Raw genomic sequence first — 25,488 nt, 5'->3', positions numbered from 1 at the left:
GATTACAACCAGATGGAGATGACAACCCTGTCATTGTATTTGTCTTTGACACCAAATTTTCAGGACACTATTAGATTGCCTGTTTCACCTTCGCTCCCAATATGGCAGACATAGAGCAGCACAGATTTTTACGACATGGTGTCAACAATTTAGCAAGCTAGAGTTGGCGAGGATAAAAACAACACTGTCAAGAAAAATTAACTCCGTTGGCACAGAGTTACTCCTTGCTCAACATGGCTACATGAAATTATGGCTCTGAGCTCTCGAAAACACCATAACTGTGCCTTCTAATCAGGTTTCAGCAATAAAGATTACACACAGAAGAAGTTTCTAGTCTCACATTTTCTGAACTAGTGATAAGCTTGTCTTCACTGGTCTGCTCTGACATTGGTTCACTTTCCGCTTTGTTGCTTGTTTTGACCAATCAGACTGGATGCTACCTCAGAGTGGAGAGCAGCGCTGTGGTACTTCAAATTGCCAGGGAGAAGGAAATGGATGTTTCTTTGATGGAAGCAAGTTTTCTTGCTCTTTCTAGAAAAAATCAATCCTGTTTGTACAGCTTGTTGGCAATTTCAGGTTGTCGGAGTACGCTTTTGAAAGCACCTACAATTACGACAAACCCACCACTACAGCGTGTAGTACCAGCTGGTATTTTGTGTTACCTGTGATTGTATTGGCAAGAGGGATAAATGGAGAGAGAATGGTCTTGAATTTCCCCCTCATGATCACTTAAACAAAAAGCTGTCATGAGAGCTTATGTGCAAGTGCACCAAAGTCAAATTCAGCCACATTTGTGCTGATTTACTACAAAATATATATCATTTACTTTGTCGCCAACACTTTTCTAAAGTGTACCATAGACTGAATTTCCACCTTTCAATCTATTCATCAAACTAAGAGACTTGAAGCCTACACGTAGAGGGTAATACATCACAGTAAACATTTATTTACCACAGGAACCATTTTAACACTGTCTTTGTTGATGCATGTTATGGAGATTTCCTTAATTAAGGGTGAGAGAGAAAATCATCAGTCCAGTAAACAAATTTAAATCACAAACTAGTATTTTAATATATATCTTGTACAAGATGAGTTCAGCACACCGTACACGTAAGGTACAGAGAACAGAACTGAACTGTAAAAAAACAGAACCAAATTTATAATATCTTTCCGGGCTCATCCCACACCTCTCTGAGAATCATCCCATTCCCCTAATACATAACAAGGCATTCCAGGTGGTGTCTTATCAGTGCCTTAGTGGGAGTCCAGTCCACAGCACTTTCCCACATTATGAGAGAGATACACAAGCTAACAAAGCCTAACACAGGTTAACAGAATACTGAAATGCATATGTATATAATGAATATTATTTCTCCACTACATGCATCAAGGAGGCATTGTCAATCAGAAGCTGAAAACATATCATACAATTCTGAAAATACACTCAGGAAAATCAAACTCACTAGATAAAATCAATAATCAAATATGGATATTGTTAAAAGAATAAGTTAAAATTGTTACTGTTTAGCAACTAACTGAAATTGTCAGATGTTGGCAGTGATGGGAACTATAATATGTGATTTGAAGTTAAATGCCTGGAAATGTTTCAACCACTGGAAATCACTTTTAACATGGAACCCTGAAAATGCAACAAAATAAACAAATATTGCTCATGCCAACAGTAGGTTTTCAGAACAGACACAGTCCGATAAATCTCACTGTAGTCAAACCTAGTGTAAAAGTAGGTTATGACTTTGTTTTAGTAGAGGCCGCCACACTCTGAAGGTGTAAGTTGGGCCTTTAATCCTCCTGTAAAAATGTGTCACACTAACAAGCCTTGCCTCAAGTGAATTCAAGAAACATGCACTCATATCAGGCTAGCAAGTATATCCATATTCTTGTGTTCTCATATATGTCTGTGTTTTTGTAGATGTGCACTGATCCCTCGTGCTCTTCAGGGATGGGGTTTTAATTGTGCCCTTAGAAACTTTTAATTGGCTCTTCCATGAGAATTTCCCACTGGAGGGTAGCTGAGTATACTATCGCCTGGCAGACTTCAGGACCATTCAGGGAATACTGTCATATCTTACAACTGTAAGCAACCAGAGCCTTTCATTTCATGGTGTGGTATGGCATGACATAACAAAACACAGGCACACATTTGTATGTACGAACACACACACACACACACACACACACACACACACACATTGAAGAACATTGGTTCCTCCACAGGGAGACACTGCTGATCTGCAAAGTAAAGGAGGAGGGGGAGGAAGAGTAATGGGGAGTAAATGTGCTGTTCAGAATCTAGGACAGGGTGGAGGAAGTACTTCTCCACTTCTCTCTATCAGTGTGGTCCAGTGTTTTTTTCTGGTGTTGATAAAACTTTGTTCACACATGACAGTGTGTCTCTCCTCCCTCCTGAAGATTTGCGATTTTTCCACCTCTCCGTCTCTCACATCTGTCTTGAAGCAGACTTGTCTCTCCGGTTTGCGGATGTCATCACGTCTCCATTTCTGCCTCCATCCGTCTCTTTCTTTCCTCCTGATTCGGCCTCATTCCTCTCACTTCTTTGACTGTTTGAGTGCCTTTACAGTTGCCTATACACTACATTAGATTGCACAGTATTGCATGTCTGTGTGGCCTCAAAGTCCTTCTTACTCCTTTTCCCACACATACGCCTATATTCTCTCTCTCTCTCTCTCTCTCACACACACACACAGAAGTACATAAGTTTGTTTACAGTGTATTTTGCCTTTGAGCAGGGTGTGAGGTTGAGCAAGGGGAGGGAGGAAACGTTTTTATGTCCTAGTTTCTCTGCAGTGGGGACTATTAGATGTTGCACTGTGTCCTTTGTCTCAGCCCAGCTCGTCAGAAGAGCGAGGATTAATTCTCTCTGGCTGTGTGTGGTTCTGCTGTGGATCGATAGATCCAGTCGCTACCTATTAGAAAGGGAGGGCACCACGCTGTTTGTTTTGTCGACGGGAGGGCAGCCCCTGTGAAGTAGCATTAACAATACACACAGTGCAGCAGAACAGTCATAGGCCAATGCTTGAGCAAACTGAGTGAGCAGTGCTGTGTGTGGGTACTGCGTTTGAGTAATTAAGTGTACATTTGTGTACTTGTAATGGGGGGTGTGTGGGTTGCAAGTCCCCTTTATATTGTGAAAGAAAGACAGTAAAAGACTTTATGTCCACTGTCCTCTGTGTGTCCAGATGACTAAAAGGCTCTTGTAAAGTGTGTGTACATGGTTGCGTGTATGAGAGGGATGATTATGAAGCACTCGATTTCCTTTAGAGCTGAGCAGCAGTGCAGTCTCTTGGGCTAAAGAGGTCTTGTGAAGAGTACAGGTCACAGTGGCAGGCGGGACTGTTAGTGCCACTGCCTGCTCAGAATCGATAAAGAGCGGGGGCCTCGACGGGCCTGTCAGCACTCATGCCAGCTTGATGCTGGGGTGAGGCGGCCTGTGCACTGCCAAGGTTGGCCATAGTTATGAAGAGGTCGAGGATTTGCGCTAGGTAAACACACTGTCCTCTCCCTGAGAATACAAAGCAGCCTTGCCACGTTAACTGTCAATGAAAAGAGCACGCTGACAAAACAACGAGGCCAGGTTGGAGGACAGAGAGAGAGAGTGTTAGACGGAGACAAAAAGCAAGAGAAGGTTAATGGGAAAGATAGACAGAAAGGAACATAAGGGATACAAGAGGCAGTGAGCAAAACAGACGAGGTAGAGATAATAAAAACGATAAATCAGGAGATTAAAAGGAGAATCAGACAAAAAAGGAAGGTTGCCGTGGCATGGTCGAGTGGTTAAGCCTCAGGACCCAGATGTGCTTCTGTTGACTGTTTCAACTCTTTCCTTTAAAGAGATCAAGAAAGAGAGCAAGAAACAGCAGAGTGACGCAAAGCAGGGAGAGCACAGGCTAAAAATGAAGACTTCCATTGTTATCAGAAAAGGTAGATAATAGTTCTGTTTGTTGAATGAGTGAATCATCAGAGAGGTGCTTGGACAGTGACTGTAATTGCATTGGAGGTGATTACAATTCACTCAAACGGATGAGTCTTTTCATTCAGAAAGGCCAGAAGCTTTTCTTCCTCGCTAATTCTGCTCTCTGTGTCTCACCACAAGGCACATTTCCATGGTGTTGATTAATGGACGCAGTAATTATAGTGTAATAAAAATTACGGTTTCATATTTCATTACGAATCCTCTACTCGGCTCATTCCAGATGAGAGTACACAGATTATTTGACTGATGTTGTTTGATGAGCAAGCATGTCCATGTGTTGACAGGACACACTCAGCTCTCACCAAATCCATCCTTAGAAAATGACAAGAGGTCTGTGAAAAATAAAATGATGGATTGCATTTGTGCAGCCGATTGCTGGTGCCATCAATGTTGCATCCATCTGTCTATTGACTGTATTTATCTTTCTTGTGCTCCACTATCTTGAGTGAATTTGTCATGTTACCTTTTTATACTCTGACTTTTTTGCTTTGTAACAGTTTTATTAGTGGTCCAATACTTCAAATAAAAACACTGAATAGCTGCTTTTTTAGAAATGAAGTTTCTTCAGTTCTGTTCTAGTGCACAAATAATTAGCAGCAATACTAGCAGCTCTGTAAATAACGTAATGCTAAGGTCAGCATGATGTTTAGCAGGTTTAATGTTTACTATGTCCACTATCTTAGAATGGATAGTTAGCACACTAACCTTTGCTAATTAGCAATTAACACAAGGCCTCTGGGGACCATGAAAGCAGCCATGCTGCCATGGTTACTAAAATGGTCTTGAAAGGACAAATCAGCTATTATGTATGTGAGACATCAGTATAATTTCAGATATGATTTGGTAAACAGATTAACCCTAATATTAACAGCCTCTATACTGCATGCACTTGGTGAAATCTCTTCTTTACAGCAATAAAATGACTTAGCAGGAAACAAGAGGTGGGCGCTGCTCTTTCAAATCAAGCTAAAGCTTTTAAAGTATCTCCCTGCTGCACAAGTAAAGGCAAAGTAACTGTTATCCAGAGCTGTCACTGACTCTCTGCCCCTCTTCTTGCTCTTCAAATCCACACAGTGATGCCAGGAAGGGATGACAAGTATCATCCGCTTTCTCACAGAAAACAACAGGGTTTAAAGGAAATCTTTTTTTAATGCTGAGAAAAGCTAATAATACCACTGGTGTGAGCAGTTGTTTTGATAGTGATCTCTTTTTTTTAACATTGCCCATACTCTCTAAACCCAACAGGTGAGGTGCTTCGTCTCGGAAGGATCTCAGGCCACACAGTAAACGGCGGCTGGTCATCCTGGAGTTCCTGGTCCCAGTGTAGCAGAGACTGTAGCCGGGGAATCCGCAGTAGAAAGAGGACCTGCAGCAACCCAGAGCCCAAGTATGGAGGTCAGACCTGCCAGGGGCCAGCACAGGAGTATCAGGAGTGTAACATCACCCCTTGTCCAGGTAAAGGATGCACACGTATAATATACACATACTACATACTAAAACACAATAACATCACTGAGGACATAAGCAGGGGACACACACAGATAAAAACACACACAAGATCAGGAGTCAATTACCGAACCGGCTTCTCTTTTTCTCTCACACACAGATAAATACACAGTACCCATACCCGGGCAATGTTTTTCCCTTGATTAATGGATAAGGAATTATAGTGACAAAATGGCTTACCAAATAATAGGGAACCACAAAAGAAATCAGTTCAGATAAGAGGTGTGACGAGGACCCCAATTTACACCAGGAATCAAAGAGACAATCCCTGCGGTGCTCCAGTATGTAATTACATTGCTGGGTAATTATGCTGCCAGCTATGGGAGGCCCTATTCTGTTGTGAAAAGCCCTGAGACAATGCATTTTCAACACTCCTCTAGCGGAAGACGGCAAAAGGAAGCTTTCTAATTAAAAGAATACTCTGTCTGACAAGGGAAGTAAGCTGTCTAAATGGAAATCCAGGGCTTAGTTTGGCATAAGGCACACCTGGTATCCAACACAGACGCCAAGCAGACAAGCAGGACGTTGTCTCAGATGATTATTAATCAAGCCCCCCGGAGAAGGGCTTGGGTATCTCACTAAAAGCCTGGATCTGCACGTCGCCTAAAGCACCCGTGATCTGTCTTCATAACTGCTGCCACCCAGTAAGCAAGCAAAAGAGACAAGAGAGTTAACGACCATCGATACTATTTTTACAGCCTGTTAATTCGTTCAGCGAAAGTGCACGCCATTCAGCTCCCACCAGCTTGAACGCAGTCGCTAATAGGGTGAGTTGTTATCAGCTCCGTGCTCAGATGAAGACTTTGGATGGATCTAAGAGCATAATATTTGCTTTATCAAGAGATGCTCAGCCTGTTTGGTTGCCACAAGTGTTCCCCTCGAGTAAAATGTCAAGTGAATGGGTTTTTATTTTGCTGTGCCATATCACTATGCTAATACATGTTGTACTCCTATCCAGAGATTTTGACTGTAATAATGCCACAGCTACACTATTTTGATGAACACCACTGCACTCTTGTCCCTCAAAGGAACAGATTTAACCAAACTACTCAAGTGTGTATATAAATACAAATATATTTATAGACATGTCTATGATGAATACTAATACATACTCAATTAGCACCCCTCTGAAAGCCCTCTGAAAGTGATATCTTATTTTGAGGCGGGCCCACCTTGCCGGTAGACCAATTGTAATCCTCCTAGAGCTAATCCAGTTCTTTTTAAATACACTGTGAGGGAGAAGGAGAGAAAAGGTGTTAGACCTCCCATCCATCTGGTTTGGAAACAAATGAATCCATGTTTTTCTTGCGTCTACGCCTAAGATGAGACGATCCGTCATCGAGGGCCAGAAATCGACTTATGTGTCACTTTGTGATAGAGAAATTACACTGAGATGACAAAAAGCATCAGCAACTTCAATTACCTGCACAGTGCTGCCAGCCATCCGCAGGTCTTTAAAAGCAATTCTCAAGTGGTTCCGAAAAGGGAATTTCTCTCTGCCACAATGAAGTGAGGTTTTATCCAGATGATTGGCAGAGTATTTACCTCTGTTGTGATTCATGGCTAAAGATTGCCCCATTTTAATGCTCTTTTTCCTCCCACATCCCCATCTTTCCCTCTATCCATCTATTTATGTCTTCTTTATGTATGTTAGTGCTGATACTGATACATTTTTAACTATGTGATGTTTGCCATTTAGCACCACATAAAGGGAGGAACAACAATGCGTATCGCGATGGTTCATTTATCTTTATTAATCTCAGGAGAGGCTGTTGAGTTCGGTGGGTCAGGGGTTTGCTGTAACAGCTGGATGAAGCATCCTTCCTGTCACTTGAAAACAGTCTCTTTCTCACACACACACACACACACACACAAGCACATACTCAACTTGCTTCATATTCCTGCGTTACGCATCGTTGTTTAAGAGGGCTCGGAATGACTTCCAATCACTTGATGTTCGGAGGAAATTGTCTTTTGAAATGACCTGGAACCTAAATCCTAGAAAACAAGAGAGCATGAATTTGGGGAAATATTCCACTAGAAAACAAAAGCCGGTGCAATGTCACAACCATTTTATGCTGTTTCACATCAATTAAACCAGTTCTTTTGTGTACCTATATGATCACTCCTTTTTTTGACAGGTTCAGCATTAACACAAGCATTTTGATAGTAAAGTCTGCCTTGAGATTACATTGTGAGGAATCACCTGCATAACGGATTGAAATGTTGTTTGGTTTAGTGGACGGCAGCTGGTCATGCTGGTCTTCATGGTCCAAGTGCTCGGTGACGTGTGGAGGAGGACACTACATGAGGACGCGAACCTGCAGCAACCCCCCGCCAGCTTACGGAGGAGACATCTGCTTGGGCCTGCATACTGAGGAAGCACTGTGCAATACACAGCCCTGTCCAGGTACACACACACACACACACACACACACACACACACACACACACACATAAACACACACTCCTTAGTGATAAGCAGCTTAGGGCCCTTACTCGGCCACCAATCCATCACAGGTTCATTGCTTATTTTCTTTAGTCTCTCTCAGCCTCTCTGAGGGCACTCATGTATGACTAATATGCAGCTGACGGAATACACAAATTCATACAGTACAGTGCACACACACACACACACACACACAAACACACACATATATATATATATAGGAACTTATATATACTGGACAGGTTGTGAGATATACTGTCATTTCTGTTTCCAGAGAGCTGGTCCAGCTGGTCGGAGTGGTCCCACTGTGACTCCAACGGCGCCCAGCTGCGTGTGCGTCACTGTGATGTCCTGTTTCCCACTGGAAACCAGTGCTCAGGAAATACCAGTGAAACCAGACCATGCTCCCCTGACTCCAATTTTATACCAGGTAATCACACACATACACTTACATGGCAGTCTTTGTGGGAACAAGCTTCTTCTCTTTAGTAAAGTCTTGGGCATTCATGCATAACTTAACACACAACTTTGAGCGCACACACACACATTTAGCACCACCCACCACCATATGCCCACAGTGGTAATTCAGCTCATTTTCCAAGAATCTTGTGATAATGAAGTGCGTTATTGATCCCTCGAAGGGGCTTGTCTCAGGTCAAAGGTCAGGTTCAGCGACAGGACAGCACATTTGGGAACGGCAGGGATTACTGTCTTGCTCAAGGAGGCCTGAGTGTGGCAGGTGATTACACAGGGGCGTGTAACACCTCCTCATTCCAACAAACCCACTGCTACATCACTTTCATTATGAGCTCAGACTAAAAAACACTTACACCAGCAGTTTCTCTTTCACTTCATGATGGAAGAAAATGTCTCCTGGTTGCTGTTTTCTGCACCTGGTTAATAAACAGAAACCTCCTCTCCTAACGAAGTATTAATGTTAAATGAAAAGTTTGACATTTTCAAATATGCTTTCTTCTTTCTCTCCTCTCTGTCTTGTGTTAGATGAGAAGATTTATACGAATGTCATATTTGTCTTTTAAATATTAATCTGAAGCCAGGAGCTGGTAAATTTAGCTCTGCACAAAGAAACAGGAGGAAAAAGCTAGCTTGGCTCAGTCCAAAGATTAAACAACCCTGGTGCTGGTGACATAAAGCTAACTAGTTAACATCTTTTATCTATCTTGTTTGTGTAATCTGCCATTTCTGAGGGAATATGTGCAGGACTTTTTGCTGGCTAAGACAAAGTCCACAACCACCCCTCTTCCCTTAAAAATAAAACTTTGTCATTTTCACACTTTTTTTTTTGTTTTTGCACTGATCAAACAAATTACATATAATGTATTATATTATGGATCTGGTTATTTTTGGGCAGAGCCAGGCTAACTGTTTCCCCTTGAGTGGTGTTTGTGCTAAGCCAACAGATTCTTTTTACAGGCAAAAGAGTGCTATCCTCTTCTCTGCAAGAAAGCAAATACGTAAAAATTCGAACCTTACCCTCCTAAGATAAACCGTATTGAAGCCACTCGCAAAATGAAACAGTTGCACACAAATGCCCTTTCAAACACAAAGTTCAGAAAGGCTTTATATACACATGCACACACACATATATATCCTATACACACACACCATTGCTAATGATATCTGCTTAGACAGGCATCTCCTTATCGACAGTCAGTAATGCGAAACCCGAGAGCATTGATCTATGCTACAACAGGATTGTGAAAGCAACTTTTATGAAGAATGCTTATTCACATTGTCAACTGGGAACACTCCAACTATTATTAAATGTTTAAATATAATTGGCTAAAATTTCAAAAAAATGTGGTCCAACAATTAATTCAACATTCATGTGCAGAATCTTTAAACCTCAGTAATCACTGAGCATTAGATAGAATAAACATTTGATTGAAACATTGATTTGTAACCTTTCTGTATTAATTAGCAGGGAAACAATGCACATGAAAGTCCTTCACAGGTCTTTATAGAATTACCTATTTTCTTTTAAACCTTATCATCCATCCCCCTTAATGGGAAAGGTAGTCCATTAAGGTTCATTAGCAACGTCTTGTACTTCATTTCCTTTAATGAGAGCTGATACTTTTCATAAACCACTCCAGGTGCCACAGCCGTGATTAGCTTGTGGCGTTTTTACGATAATCTGTTTCATATTGACTTCATCTTTCGCTCCACATTCACCTTCAAGGGTACAATTTGTCATGCTAACAGGGGTGTGTTTGTATGGTTTTGTGCCCTGATACTGTTGTTTCTTCTCCTTTGTCAGAAGTCTCGATTGCACGCTCCAGTCAGGAGGAGAGGCGCTGTGGAGGTAATTTATATGTGTGTATTTGTGTGTGCAAGAAAGAGAGAGAAACAAAAAAGCACTTGGTATTACACATATATAGTATCTTAGGCAATAAGATAGCTCTCCTTTTGTGCTTAGCAGTGTATAAATCCAGCTGTAAATGCACCCAAGACACATTAAAGAGCAATAGTGACCCAATCATATCTGGCAGTAGTCTGAGATGCTTTGTATTTTTTTTTAATTACATCCCTCTTCTCAAGCCGTAAATATCAGCTCTCATTTTAAAATGTTGTCATCTGAAGCGCAGCGTGGAAGACAACATTCTCTGCAAATGTTGCTGCCTTATATAAATCCTGTAAGTAGTGCTTCTGATGGTTTATCTCAACTTTCATTGGCTTTGGATATACTGTACAGTAAAATCCAATGCCTTTTTTTACACAGTTACAGTGTGTAGAGTCTGAGTGGATGGATAAAATCACTTTTAACAGTGTTTGAAAACAGTGTATGAAATTGCTCTGAGTTGATAAAAATGCTCATAGATTCCTCTAAGTTGCCTTCGACTGGCTTTTTTGTGCTCACAGCAATAAGCTACATGGGGAGAAGTGAGGATTTTGGGAGCTTTTTTGTCCTGTGTTTTGCCTCTCAGACAGGCTACAGGCTGTTCTAACCGTCTCATTTAACTTGATGGAAGTTGCTGTAAGTGTTACATTACGTTGGTTTTGAGCATAATTGTCATCTGTAACATAGTGTCCACTGACACAGAGAAAAAGAGAAAGAATAAGAGGGAAATAAGATGAAGAGAAAGAAAGACAAATATTCTTTAATATCTTTAACAGCCCAGAAGGGTCTTTTTCTGTTACAGAACTCTCTGTCATTAATATGAATTGCAGCTACAATTACCACTTCCACTTGTATGAATTGACAGAGAATTAAACCCCAGCCTCTTTCTGATCCTCCCTCTCCCCTTCTCTCTCCTCTTTCAGACTTCAACCTCTTCCATATGATTGCCGTGGGGCTCAGTAGCTCCATCCTCGGCTGTCTGGTTACCCTGCTGGTCTACTCGTACTGCCAGCGCTACCAACAGCAGTCGCACGACGCCACCGTCATTCACCCCATCTCTGCTGCACCGCTCAACACCAGCATCACCAATCACATCAACAAACTGGACAAATATGACTCCGTGGAAGCCATTAAGGTCTGTGGACAGGTTTGCACAGGGGTTCACTGTGGGTCACACTTAACAGATGTCTGGATGTGTAGAGGCAAAGCTGCATTTCTAACATTTCCTTACTGCTTACTTTATCAACTGATCTCACACTCCCAGTCTGAGTCAGTGAGCAACGGTTTGCGCTTCCTCTAATGTCAGTTGTGATTAAATACACTTTCTTACTGCATGACTCTCACTGTCACACCACCTAGTGAACTGACACTCTTTAGTCTTGGGCAGGTGTGCGTATATTTTCTCTCTGTGTGCTCTACTGTGTGTCTTAGTGTGTGACTTTGTTCTGTGTCAACGGTCATACACTGCTTTCTCATAACGTACTAATGCAAGTACTTACCAACGCGTGGGCAGGTAATCAGGGAAGAGACTGCGCATCTGCACATCTCCCTGCTTAGACAGGTTCTTTGTATCATTATTGCACTAAAGTGCAGACTGTCAAATACACCAGAGTCACTGACAGAGATCCAGCTACTTTCATGGAACAAACAGCCTCTTATCCACTGATACACCAGACTTTTAGTGCCAGACTGAGCTAGTGATTAGTGCTTGTCCATAGCTACTTCATGCTCCAGCCGGGCTTTTTTCAAGAATTTCCAGCACTCTGAATAGAGTGTTTCAGCTACTTTAACACCCCACGCATTGTTTTGCCTAAAAACAAGGTTCAGAGGCAATGAATGTGGTCATCATTTTTACCAAACCACAAATTAAAATCAAAATGATTTTTTTTAGAAATTATATTTTAAAGATATTCTGGCAGATAAACTGACTATTTGTTATGCGAGATCCCTGTAAGTTACTGTTTTACGCCTGTAAATCTTTTCATTTTCATACAGCAGGAAACAATGATAATGGCAGCAGATTTTGAAATTCAAACAATGAATTATTTTTCTAGTTGGCCACTTTCAATTTTGTCAGCTGGCAGACTTTATAAGGTTTAGCTAGACTAGTTTATAAAGCTGACATTAGCTTCATGTGTTGTGTGGAAAAGCCATCTCTAGTTTACTTTCTTTTTAAATGAGACCCTTGTTAAAGGGATCTTTAAAATGCTCTTGCTGGCTATACATACATTATATTTTGCCAAAAGTATAAGTATTAAATATAAGATCAGACTAACCTTAATATTATCCTAAACTCTGATCGCATGGCTACAACACAATGGGGAAATACTACACGGTGGAGGTACTATTGCATACTAATGCAACTTTTTTTTGGTAACATTACTTCAAACACCAAAACTATGTGATGTGCTATCTCTTGACCATGGAAGTAACGCTTGGTAAGCTGACAGCCGAACATGATGTTTGCAGCTTAAATAAAAGCAGACAAATACATGTTTAAATAATTCCTTTAGCCAACGGTCAGTTGGTAATCTTGCACATTTTTTTCCACTGACTCCTGCTCGGTATCTGCACTGTCAACTGGATTTGGTTGCTAACTTTAATACTGATAAATCAGTAACTGTTAGGCAGTTGTTTTTTTTTGTTATAAGGAGTTGGATGTTCAATTTTGTCATAGGAAGTCTTCAAAAGCAGCAATAATTGAAGTGACTACCTGGATGTCTGTTTGTAAAACTACTTCATGGATATGAAGTTTTTTTTTTAAAGAATGCTACAGAGTGAGGACAGATCCATTGGCACAGAGCAAACCTCTCTGAATGTAATTTCATTGCAAAATAAAGGTGTGAGGAGCGTTCATCTGTCACCCAATTACAGTCAGGAGCATAAGACATAATTCAGTTAATTCAGTAGCAGATAGAGGCGGATATGAATATAGACAGTCCATGTGAAAATACAAAAGGAGCTACATGACAAATGAACACTCTAATTTTCCAAAAGCACATTCTGCCTCCAGCATTTACTCAGTGAGCCTACATGATTCGGATGTGAATTTTCAGCCACTGAAATGTGCTAAACCATAATATGCCTCCTTTTGAGTGTTTATAGGAAGGAATGATCAACACTCAAATCCTGATTGGGATGACACATTAGTCATTATTATAATGCACAATGTGTAATTCTCATAAACGACAGATACCCTTCATACTGCTTTGTTGGCCAAATTGAGTATTTCCAGACGTCCAGTTTATGATCACAAATGTAAGTTGCTGTTGTTTCATGTACAGTTTATCATGTTTCCAGAGAGAGAAACATGATAAGAGAGATATGGCCGTAGGGTTTCTTTGAGGATGACTCTTGCCCATTCCTCTCCCCCTTGCAGCCAGATGTGTCGGTACTCTTGCCCTTGGATGATCCCGCTATGCACCAGCCTCTCTCTGCTAACATGGGGGTGTCCATGCGTGGCCTGGAGATTTTCTACTAACCACTGACCTCTGACCTCTACAACATCCCGCCTCTTGACCCCCCCTCAACAACTCTTTGACCCCCAACCACTACTACTTCCTCTTCCCCACCGTGCCCCTTCCACTTCCTGTGGCACTTCATGTGTGTGGCAGGTTGGAGTACAGACTCTATTTCTCTGCTCAGACCCCTCCATCCCTCCATCTGTCCATCACGCAGGACCCCCCTCCCCTTCTCCCTCCTGGCTTGTGAGAAGGCAGTGTATCCCCCACCCCTCGCCCACCCCCGCTTTACTTTTCTCTCTCAATAAGTGCCTCCATTTGCATGTTTTTTTCATGTTTGTCTTTCTTGTTTTGTCCTATTTTTACTCGTCTCAATAGTTTAATTTGATGGGATACGAAAGAAAATTCATTGCAATGCTGTTTTAAAATGCTCATCTGTTACCTCTCTATCACTAATGCCATTTAATTGAAGCAGTTTTTTTGTTTACTGCACCAAAACTCATATGTAATCATTCTTCAGCCAATTAAAGACATTTAAAGAAAGAAGACAAAGTAGATGATGCTAACAAGCATCATAGCGCAGCTGTTTAAACGCAGCCATGGGGCCACCTGCAGAGACACATAACGGTCTGTGGGGCTCCGGGAGTGTTGATTACATTCCCTTTGTGTGCAAATCACATAATGGGAAAGAAGCAAAATGTATGAGTTTATTGTCCAGCACACTAGTTTCCTGGTATCAATGTCGGTTGGAAACATCCATCAACAGTAAATGCAGCATCATCAAGTGTTCAATTACATTGCCCCGGGGGACTCCCGACACACACTCCACCACAGACTGGATATGAACACATCCATTTGCCAAATTGCTGATGTTGTATTGAGCACCACATCAGAAGCTCATTCCATGTTTACTATGTCATGCAGGGACAGAGAAGATGCCCCCATGGCTCTTCCTTAATGTTTAACAGAAAAGTGACTTTGTTGTGATTGATTTTTATGGCTTAGATTGTCCTAAAGTACCAACAATCTGAGGGCCATAAAAACTGCTGATGCTGGGTATTAGAGATGACAGAGGTGGACATACGGACACGCATCAAAATTATTTAGCCTTGGCTTATCATTTTTCCTCCCTGTTTGCAAATGCTTTGACCTTGCTCTGTGAAATGTATGTTTCATTCACTGAGTGGCCTCCCATTGATTTGTGTTGCCCCTTTTTTCCTTTTTTTGGGTTAGATGGATTTGCTTTTACCTTGCCATCTAGGCTGAGTAATCACTTGATCCATGTGTCGGAAACAAGTCCATACTGACCCCTCTCCCTATCTCCTCTCCATCTTCTTTTTTTATTTTTTTTATTTTTTTATCCGCAGGCCTTCAACAAAAACAATCTGATTCTGGAGGAAAGAAATAAGTACTTCAACCCACAGCTTGCTGGGAAGACCTATACCAACGCATACTTCACCGACTTCAACACCTACGATGACTATTAACCCTTGATGCGGCCGTTCAGACTCCATACCATAGTGAGGATACCAACCCTATCATCCATTTTGACTGTATTCTTTTCTTTGTGCTTTGTATTAAGATTCGTGACACCATGCGTGGGATAGTCCCACTCTGAGACTCTATGGCAGCTGGTAATTAAAAAACAGACACACAGTGTTGCCAACAGAGGGAAATGCCCACTTTCTCTCAGGTGCCTTGGGGTACACGTGGAAATTTTCATGGGCAAATTTTGCCTTGACTCTCACTGAGAAATGGACAACTGGATTTCCCGCTGTGAACAAAAAAAAAAGGGAAAAACAAGAAGCAACTCAAAGAGACTGTTGGAAATGTGATCCCTTTTAACTTTCCTGTGACGCCTATAAAAACAGACCTGCATTTGTAATGAGGGGAGATAACCACAAAATCGCTTTGCATGAACTCATCTGACGTGTTTTCTCTGCCGTTCTGTTTCGTTTTGCATGATTGATCGCATTCCATTTTTCTTTTCTTTTTTTAAGCTGTGTTGTTTTTTTTTTAGTGGTCTTAGGTTCAGGACTGGTTTTTGTCTGCTGCGGAAGTCATAAAAACAAAGGCTGTGGTGATGTCGGATGGCTTTTACCATTTGCTGTTGCAGTAATCTCCAGATGGATCAATATCCACCTCCAGTCCTAGAATCAGGGTGTAGATATTTAAAGTCTGTGGTCGGGTTTGCCCATGTTTTGGGTTTTTTTATGTTTATTTTTGTTAGTTTTTTTTTTTTCTGTTACAGGCTCATGCAAGGTCTAGCAGCTAGAAGTTATTAAATGATTTAATTATCAGTGTAAAATTATTTTTGTGTTGACTTTTTTGCTTTTAAAGGTACATATGTTTTTTGTACAGGATGTTAAGTTTGAAGCCTATGTCTGTAGTTTTTCTTAAAACATTTATTCTATGTCTCAAGTGTTTAAAGAATAAAACATTTTCTTTTGAAAAGAAAAAAGTTTATGTGTATTCTGACATGTAATCAGGAGTACCCATATCAGCCTGCATCAAGTTCAGTCTTTGTCACGGTACTTTTTATATTTTTTGTAAAAAAAAAAAAAAAAAAAGTTTTTGAATTTTGATAGTGTTCGCTATTTCTTTGGCTTCTGAGTTATATATGTATTTGTGAGAGCAGGATGTTAATGACTTTTACTGTACAGATGGAGTGTAGCAAATACTATTCTTCTGAACCCCAACTGGAGTGCTAACCATAATATCAGATGAAATCCATTCATCAAGTTGAGATTTCTGTTTAAAGTGTATAACCAAATATTAGGTTATTCAATGGTTCAGTTGCAACTAACTCTTTTTACATGTTTGCTCGTGTTACTGTGCATAAATTAAAAACTGCTTCGTACACAACAGACTTGTCAGAGTTTTAGTTTTACAGATTCACTGGCACACAACTCTTTTCTACAGTCTCATTTGTAAAGCTTTGCTGTCTTTGTCTCATCAGGTTTTATTTTTTCTCTGACTAGTATGACCTGCTTCAACTAGACTGAGAACAGACATTGAAATAAAACACAAGCCAGTGTGGCTTGTTTTGACAACTTTGGAGACTTGTATAGTCCTCAAGCAAAACACTGTAAAAGCAAAACCCAATAAGCACTCAGCAGCATTTCATAAATCACTCAAAACCAGAGTAAAAGACTCCCCCAACCCATTTTTTTAAAGGAGTCTTCAGCCTGGACCTGCAGTGACAAATGGCATCAGCAGCAGTGGAAGGATACCTGAAGGATACAAATCGTGTGAAGCAGAAGGGTAAAGGTGGAGGGGGCACTGTCTGAAGACCAAACTCTAATCTGTATGATGGGGTGTAACACCACACATCGCGCTGTTCTCCATCAACCTTCAACCTGACGTCCCATCTGTGTGCAGAGGGTAATGGAGGGGGTGTTATTAATCACTCCCGCTGTTTGGGTGGTTGGAGGTGTGTGTGTGTGTGTATGTGTGTGCGTGTGTGTGCGTGTGTGTGTATGGGGGGGGGGCTGATCCAGCCCAGTGTATGGCCCATCTCTGTCTGGCACCAGAGAATCAATCTCTCTTTACCTTGACTTCATTCTTGGACCTGAGAAAGTAATGCTGCAACAAGCACAGAGACATGTACATTTAGGAGCTGGAGGACAGTGGGTGTATGAGCGAGTGTGAGTGCACTTTTAAGTGCATGTTAGAGGTTGAAGGAGTAGTTTGAGCAGCTACAAATATGTGCATTTCTCTTAATATTGGTTCTCCTTAAAATATATTTTTGGTCTACGTGCTCGTTGTATAAAACAGCTATTTGTTCTACATTGACCCCACCAAACCTTGATTGATGAGCCATTAACGGATGCACACATAATGCATATTTTCTGCACACTCTACAGCCAGCAGAATAATACTGAGGATTTCTTAAGCACTTTCATCATACTGCGAATTTGCCAGCAGCAAGAACTATGCAGCTTGTACTCTGTCAGACACATGTGACATTCCACTTTGACAGGAGGGCCGAGGACAATAAATGACTTTCCCAAAGTGGCATTTAGGGACTGCTAAAGGTCACAGCTAAAGGTCACAAGAGCATAGCTTGTGCATGTCGGAGAAACTGACAGCGTGTTCCTGCATGTGTATAAAGAAGTCAAAGTGTCATGAGATAGGACTCACAGGATGAGTTGCATTGCAATTGGTTTATTGTGTATGTGACTATATAAGGTTTTATTACAAACATTCCCTGTTGGCAGAAGATGGATCCTAATGAATTTAGTAATCCCCGGACATTGACTGGTCAAATTTTTTTCACTTATTCTGTGAAATATTTCAATATTTAATGGACTGATTTGCCCATAATTTAATAAAGACATTGATGTTCTTTTATCATCATCATTGGGTAAATGTTTTCATTTGTCCAAAACTTCGCTTTATAACCAAACATATACAAAACTAATGGCATTCCCATCAGCCTCAGTATGTGGTCAGTATTATAATGTTAGTCTGTTAACATGTTAAATGTTATACATAGTATCAGCATGTGCACAATGTTATTGAGAGCATGTCAGCATGCTGAAATTAGCAATCCATTCATTTTTTTGTTCAAGTTGTCACAACATTTTGTGAATTAAACATTAGCTATAGATACGGATTACGTGTTGTGGAATAAACACATTCTTGAAATTAATAAAGTGTCGCTTAAGGTCAGTTAAGTATGTTGTTGCCATGGATTTTACAAAAATAGAGAATAGTCACGACAGAACGGTAAATACTAATATTAATAATAATTAAAAAATAAATAAGTCTGTTACATTGATATTCAATTATTACTTGGGATACCCACCAATGTCTTAGTGTTTATAAATACTTTAAAATATCTTATTGTATTGAAATTAATCCATAATCCTAATTTTGATTAGTCCAAATATCACCTCATATTTGTAACAATATTGATGAGAATATTGGCTCATAAACATCCTATCTAGAATGGGAAAGCACTGCTTCCATGCTCATTTTCTGAATATTTGTCTGATTTAATACCCACATTATGTGAAATGGATTTACCATAAATAGCTTTTTCCAAATATGAGCCAGGATTCTCTGTGTATAACCATTTTGCTCATGAAGCGTTCAGGAGCTCTGTTAATTAGCACCCTGTATACAGAGGGCTCTGAGTGGCAAACAAGGTGAGTGAGTGAGATTGTTCCTGTCAGGCAGGTAACAGAGCGTGAACATCCCATTAAACACCTCTTCTTCCTCTTGAGACCAGTTTTTCTCTCATTCACATGGATCACTGTGCTTTACACTGGCCTTTCGGCACCTGCCTGAGCAAATCCACCACCTACTCGGCATTGAGTATCAGCAGGACTTACTGTACAAATATTTCAAAATTGCATCCCCAGACTACTAGTGGCAGCCACTGTGGTTATTCAGAGCCAGCTGCTAATCCAGCCAAACTATTTAGTCATGTTTTACTGAGAAAGTTGTATTTAAATCTGGGACGAGAACCCATGCAGTCAGGGCAGTAAGTTCTGAAAAATGCTTTTAGGGAGGAAACAGTGATGAATGTATGCTGATGCGTTATATTTGTATGAGCGGGGAGAAGTGATGGAAGTAGATGTTGACTAAACAACCCCAGGGAAGACTGAAGACTACTGAACTATTAATGAGCTGTCAAGAAATGTTGTGTTTTTTGCAGTAGGAAAATAACTGCGATTACCGACGCCTGTCATGGAGAGGAATCCTTGAGCAGAGGGTTACAGTAAGTAACAGTTTATCTAAACACACATGTACACAGAAACATTTATTACAATTTATTTTGATTTACAGCATAGCGCTACTTAGGTATAGTTTACTCCAAACTCACTCTTTATCTGTTTCCACCTGAAGCTTAGGTGAAACTTTGTGGATTTACACTTTATTTGTTGCTATTTTGAGGCTGTAAATAGACCGCCTCAGACAGAAGATTCTTTAACCACCCTCCCCCCCATGCATTAGAGCATCCCCTTAAGTATTATTTTTCTCTGTATGTTTTGAAGCAAACATTCCTTAATGCAACCTCAATCCAGATTAACATTACTTTGTATTCAAAGCAAACAGATGACAGAGATTTTTCAAAGCAGCTCTAATCTCCATAACGCCCTTGCCGCCATGCTTAAAGAAAAATATTTTTCATTTCAGCGACATCCTCTAGGAAAATTTTGTTGTAGCCACTCAGACTCTTGAATCCTACACTCATTACAAATTAACATCTGCTGTCGGTGTAACTTTCCAATTTTCCAGAGAGCACAGCGGTTCTCTGTTTTCTGCACAAACTCTCCTTTTTCTTCATTCTTTGTCCCAGTGAGAAGGAAGCCCAACTTCCAGCAGCGCTCACTCAGACAGATATGTGTGGGTAGATAGGAAGCTGGCACGACACTGCAGGTTCCGTCATGCCAGACTGAGGGATGAATGTCACCGTAAGCACTAATGCCAGTTGAGAGATGCCACCATAGATTCCACCCCAAGACATCTGGAATCCCAGGTGCCCTTCCCACTGATCCAGGTCTCAGCTGCAGGAAGCCAAGACTCCTCGTGGGTGCCAAGAGCCTCGCAACACAAGCCAAGCCACACTGAAGCTTATCAGCTCCACCACAACCCTTTATGGGCCTATTCACCTCAATCAAAGCTGTTATTTAGGTAATGAGCCAAGATGGCGGATATCGCTGCGCTCCAATTACCCTGTGTCTCCTCCATCTTTCCCTGCCAGCTTCCCCACAAGCCCTTATTCTCCTCAGTGTGCCCAGCTGCTCTGGCGCTGCTCTGCTTCCTCAGTATCTGTGCAGAGGGAGATCTTCCTGAACAGAAGAGCTCTTTCACTGCTAGATCCACTCACAAGGGCTATTGATGACTGTCATGGTGTTTGGTATGGCAGGTTGTATCAATAGTGGGGAGACATCTTTCATAGAGCAATTTTACTGGCTGACTGATTTTCAATAAACCTACTCAGAGCTGCAATCAGATTTTTTAATAGCATATTCATTATAATGATTATATTAGTTTGAAAACAGCTATAATGGTAATTTATTCCACTTTCCTGATCAATCATCATCATTATTGCTATCTGCAATGAGAATGAGCACAACTGCAATCTAAGTGTGTTTTTCTCTGCTGTCTCTGTTGACATATGAAAGACAGAAATTAAACATTTTTCAAAGAACTGTTACATAGTAACACATTTCTGTCCATTTTGTTAAAGTAATATCGTCATATTGTTGCATAGATGCACCTTTTCTTTGCAATTGTTATTTCACTTATCACTCTTCAAAACACTTTAAATTGACTTAGTATAAGAGCTGTGCAAATAATACAATACAATAATACAATAATAATACCATACAAATAAACTTGAACCTTAAAGTTGTAATTTGCACCTCCCATTGTGCCACATGTATTTTTTGTAAAGATAATATCTGTTCTCACATTGCTGAGTAGTGTTATCACACATTCAGTGTAGAAGTATAATCTAGTTAATACGTTTTCGAGTTAATTCAGATTAAACTTAAACTGTTGGTAATTAAACTCAGAACTGGGTTATTTCAGGGGTTTTATTTTAGATGATTGGCAAAAACCTTTATATTTTTGAATATGTAATGGGGAATTATTTCAGGGGGTTATTAGGTGATAATAATGTATTTATTCATGTCTTTGTTCTTCATCATCAAACAGCACAATATGAGCACCATGTGGCCACCATTCACAGACTGAAGAATAAGAAGCTTAAAGTGTTGTGATTATTTTTCATCATCAAAAAGACCATACAGCCAGAGGGAAGCTGCATGTACATGAAATCTCCCTCGTTTAATTGAAGAGTTAATGCACTGCACAGGTACAAATGGCCTTCATTATTGTCGTGTTCCCAGTTGAACATTAATTGGGGTAAAAGTGTCCACTGTGGTGTTCAAAGGCAGTGCATGTGAAGTAGTAGACTCCTCTGACCAATGTAATGAACTTTCCTGCATAAGAAGATGAGTAAAAAGAGGTTATTACATGAAGCGCTGGGACTGTAAGAATAGTAACAGTGTGCTTCAGTTTGTTTGTTTGTTGAGCTGTACCTAATGTGTGACTATAAGCATTGCTGATGTTGGTGAAGATTTTGTTGTACTTCAGAGGAGCTTCTGTGTTGAATCGGTCAGAGAAAGCAAACAAGTTATATTTTATCAGGGATTAAATTATTATTGTATATTTCAATACATCCAGTTGAATCACAATTTTATAATATTTACTATAAAGAAACTGAAACTATCAGACAGATCATGAGGCCTAAGAGACACTGTCTGAGTTAAAGGTTGGTGGACAAATATGTATTAATAAAAGTCTAATAAAAGTCCTTGTGCACATTCAAAATATACTAAGATCCCAATAACTGTCATACACTGTACAGCATTTCTTTTTAAGTTTAATAAGATTTTTATATTCAAAGTCTGTCACAATTATAAACACAGCAAATGAGTGTGTAATGTATGATTGTGCATGCAGAATATATGAAGAGCTGATATTAGCTTTGACCTCATTACTCTCCCCAACGATACACTGAGCTCAGCACAGCAGGGACTGGGGAGTTGCTATAAATTCTTTATTAATACATAAATTAATTGGTAAACAGTTTTTTAAATGCCAGGTCAAAAGAGACTGAAAACCAATCTTTGTACCATGATGCTGAACAACTTGTATAATATATAATGTTTTATCATATAATATAAAAAGAGCAGTGAATCACTTTTCCAGATGGTAATGTCAGTCCAGGAAGTCATTCAACTTTAAGCTCCTCTCTTAAATCCGTGAATCGTCATTTTTTAGGGTTAAGTCATCCACCATATTGCAAACTGTGCATTTGTTGCAGTAAGAGGAGCATGACTCTTCACCTCTCCTCTCTCGGAGTAGCAGTGGTCTCAGGTTGTCTGCTTGAATTTATTAAATGTGTCCAAACTGCATACATAGTACATTGTAATTCTACATTGCAATTTTTACAAGTGGTAATTCTACAGGTGCAGTGCATTTACACTGCAAAGACAACAAGTGGAAGCGCAATTAAACATTTTAACATTCGCTTGTTTTTTTAGTGTGGTGTTGATGAAACCTGTATTGTCCCAGTATACAATGCACAACACAGCCAGCAAACATGACAAAATTAAATCTGCATTAACTAGGGAGCAGCAGTACACATACTATCACCTTTTAAGTTGATATGGTGAACTTATTGCAAACAGTTGCTTCTTCTTTACCCCTCCAGCAGTTACAGAGCAATAGTATCATTCATTTGAAGTCCTTTTACTGTTGAAAGTAAGTCAAATATTCACTCTTCTTTAGCTCAGTTGTTGGTCTTTATCAACTACTGGGGAAAATATCTGGTTCTTCTTAAGCAGCCAAATGCTACATGATGTTCACCAGCTTGTCACTGTGTCTGTTTGTCGTTTGGTGCTGAGCAGGCTGAAAATTACTCTATGAGAGCAATTGAGAGTGAACCAAAACAGTAAGACTGCAGCCGGACAGCTAAACAATGAGCTGACACTCACTATAATACTCAGTAAAGACGGGTAGAGCTGCAGTGTCACTGATAATTCTCTATATGTGACGCCTCTGACATTACATCTCATTTGATATATTGTTATTATATAAAATATCAATTACAGCCTCTCTGAGAATTAAGATATACAGTATCTATATATCTGAGATATTGAGCTTAAGTATTCTGTATCCTTTGAGAAAAATGAAAAAGTTATTGTTTTATAAATCAGGCACCAAAAGGGTCTTTAAAAAGATATGGCACAGACATTAGAGTTAATTTATCTTATTTTACACGGCTAACTTGGGCTTTCCAAAAAAATGTACTGCATATAATCTTATAAGTCATTAGTCAGTGTTCCCTGCAGTCTCTTTCTGCAGTTGCTCTATGTCATTGTTTTGAAGCTGCAGTTCAGTCATGGTGCTGTTCATGTCTGCTCTCCCAGTCATCACTTCCATCTTCTACTCCTCTGCTTCTTTTTTCATTCCCAAGTCCACAGCACTCAATCTTGTTTCTATCTCTGAGTGTGCAGAGAGAAAATCAAGATAAAAATAGATTGGCAGATAGTTCAGTTATTATTATTGTAATCAGTAATAAATTATAGTAAATGTTGGTAATTAATCTAATTAGCGAAAGTAGTTGGAGAATTTCTAATAGTTTTTAAGAGAAATAGAAACATTTCACTGATTCCCATATTCATACATTTTGGAAGATGAAGTTAGCAGGCTCTGTGGCACCACTTCATTATGTGTGAAGGACGTTATATTGTTCAGAGAGGTTATATTAGAATGAGCTTTGATTTGATCACAAATTGAATTTTAGAGGTATTAGTAAGTCTACTGTGGCATAATTTAGAACTCCCATTGGTGTGATGAAATTTCCAGATGCCCTTTTATAATAATTTAACCTGAAACTGAAATAAAGTAGGGCTTGCAGTAGCCTACCTGTCTTTGCTTTCTCCAGACAGTGTATAATTATCTTCTGGAGTTGCACTTCAGTCTCATTGGTACTCAACACTCCTCTTAGAGCAGCCACTTCCCTGCTCTGATCATCCGAGTCTTTCTCACTGGCTGCCACTCTACACCTGACAGTTCAGCTAATAGCACTAGACTTTTTAAGAGGGAAAAACCTGCTGATATGTATTCAACAAATTTCCGACCTGTTGTAAATACTATCATAACAAATAAAATGGAAATATTCAAAGCATAGCCTTGAGCAAAATTAATTAATGAAATGAAATAAAATGATTGAATAGTTCCAAAATAAACAGTGCTGAAAGTCATAAAAATTGATACATTTAAAACAACAAATAAACAAACCAGCAGGCTGACTATGTGGAAATTGTTTGTTTGAGCTTTTACAACCAAACACCTTGTATTTCACTGTAGCATTGACAGTCATGAAGCGGGGAAATGTGCCCATATGCCGGTGAATCACTGTGCTTATTATTTCTGCATCCATAAAGTCAAGATCCAATTTATTGTCATCCTCAGAAGAAACACCTCAACCTCTGATGCTATTATATATCATTTGTTTTTTGCAGAATATTTTGTGATATTGTGAGTTGCTTTCCCTCAACCTTCCCTACTTTTTAGCTTCAGATATTCATGGCCCACATACATTTAAATGTGCTTTTCACCTTTCATAAAGAGACAACAGCCTGGATATGAATGAAGTACAGCATCATGAGGTTCGATGACTACTTTTGACCACTGATGCAACTCTTAAAGCAGGAAACTTTCACACTGATACAGTATTGACATCTAACCTTAACCATTACTGCTGAGGTTACATGTTTAATTTGCCGCATAGTCCAGAAAAAAGACTTGAACTGACTTGAAAGCCAATTAGAGGCACAGCGTACAGTATAGGTTCACAGCTTTCCAAGTATGTCTTAAAACAACAGTCAGGTGCCCACATGAACACTGAAACAGGTTTCACTTGCTGTATTAATTCCTCCTGTTCATATATACCATTAAAATATTCCTTCCTAATGTGCTAAGTGATGGACAAAATTCACAGTCCTTGTTTTGTGCAAAAATATATTCCAAAGTTTATCTGCAATTAATATGAGGCTTTAGCAGCCTGAGTTAGTCCAATCAAGTGAATATCTAATATAAGTCTTTTTACTATAAAATTCCCTCTTTGTGTTTCCCTGGACAGTATTTATGTAGAGCTGCAGTGGAA

The 25,488-nt window shown here is 39.9% G+C and overlaps 1 protein-coding gene across 1 annotated transcript in view; it reads left to right on the top strand.

The window, feature by feature from the left end:
* sema5a (sema domain, seven thrombospondin repeats (type 1 and type 1-like), transmembrane domain (TM) and short cytoplasmic domain, (semaphorin) 5A) overlaps nt 1-15,277 on the top strand; it is an 88,651-nt gene extending 73,374 nt beyond the window's left edge. The window contains exons 16-21 of the mRNA XM_062441578.1: nt 5,258-5,467; nt 7,758-7,928; nt 8,242-8,397; nt 10,249-10,293; nt 11,253-11,464; nt 15,158-15,277. Coding sequence (XP_062297562.1) covers nt 5,258-5,467; nt 7,758-7,928; nt 8,242-8,397; nt 10,249-10,293; nt 11,253-11,464; nt 15,158-15,277 — 914 coding nt within the window. The remainder of the gene's footprint in view (nt 1-5,257; nt 5,468-7,757; nt 7,929-8,241; nt 8,398-10,248; nt 10,294-11,252; nt 11,465-15,157) is intronic.
* The last annotated feature ends 10,211 nt before the right edge of the window (nt 15,278-25,488 follow it).

The sequence above is a fragment of the Scomber scombrus genome, chromosome 20 (assembly GCF_963691925.1).
Source record: "Scomber scombrus chromosome 20, fScoSco1.1, whole genome shotgun sequence".
In the NCBI taxonomy this organism is placed as follows: Eukaryota; Metazoa; Chordata; class Actinopteri; order Scombriformes; family Scombridae; genus Scomber; species Scomber scombrus.
The sequence above is the reverse complement of the archived record's forward strand: the minus strand, read 5'-3'. Positions and strand labels throughout refer to the sequence as shown.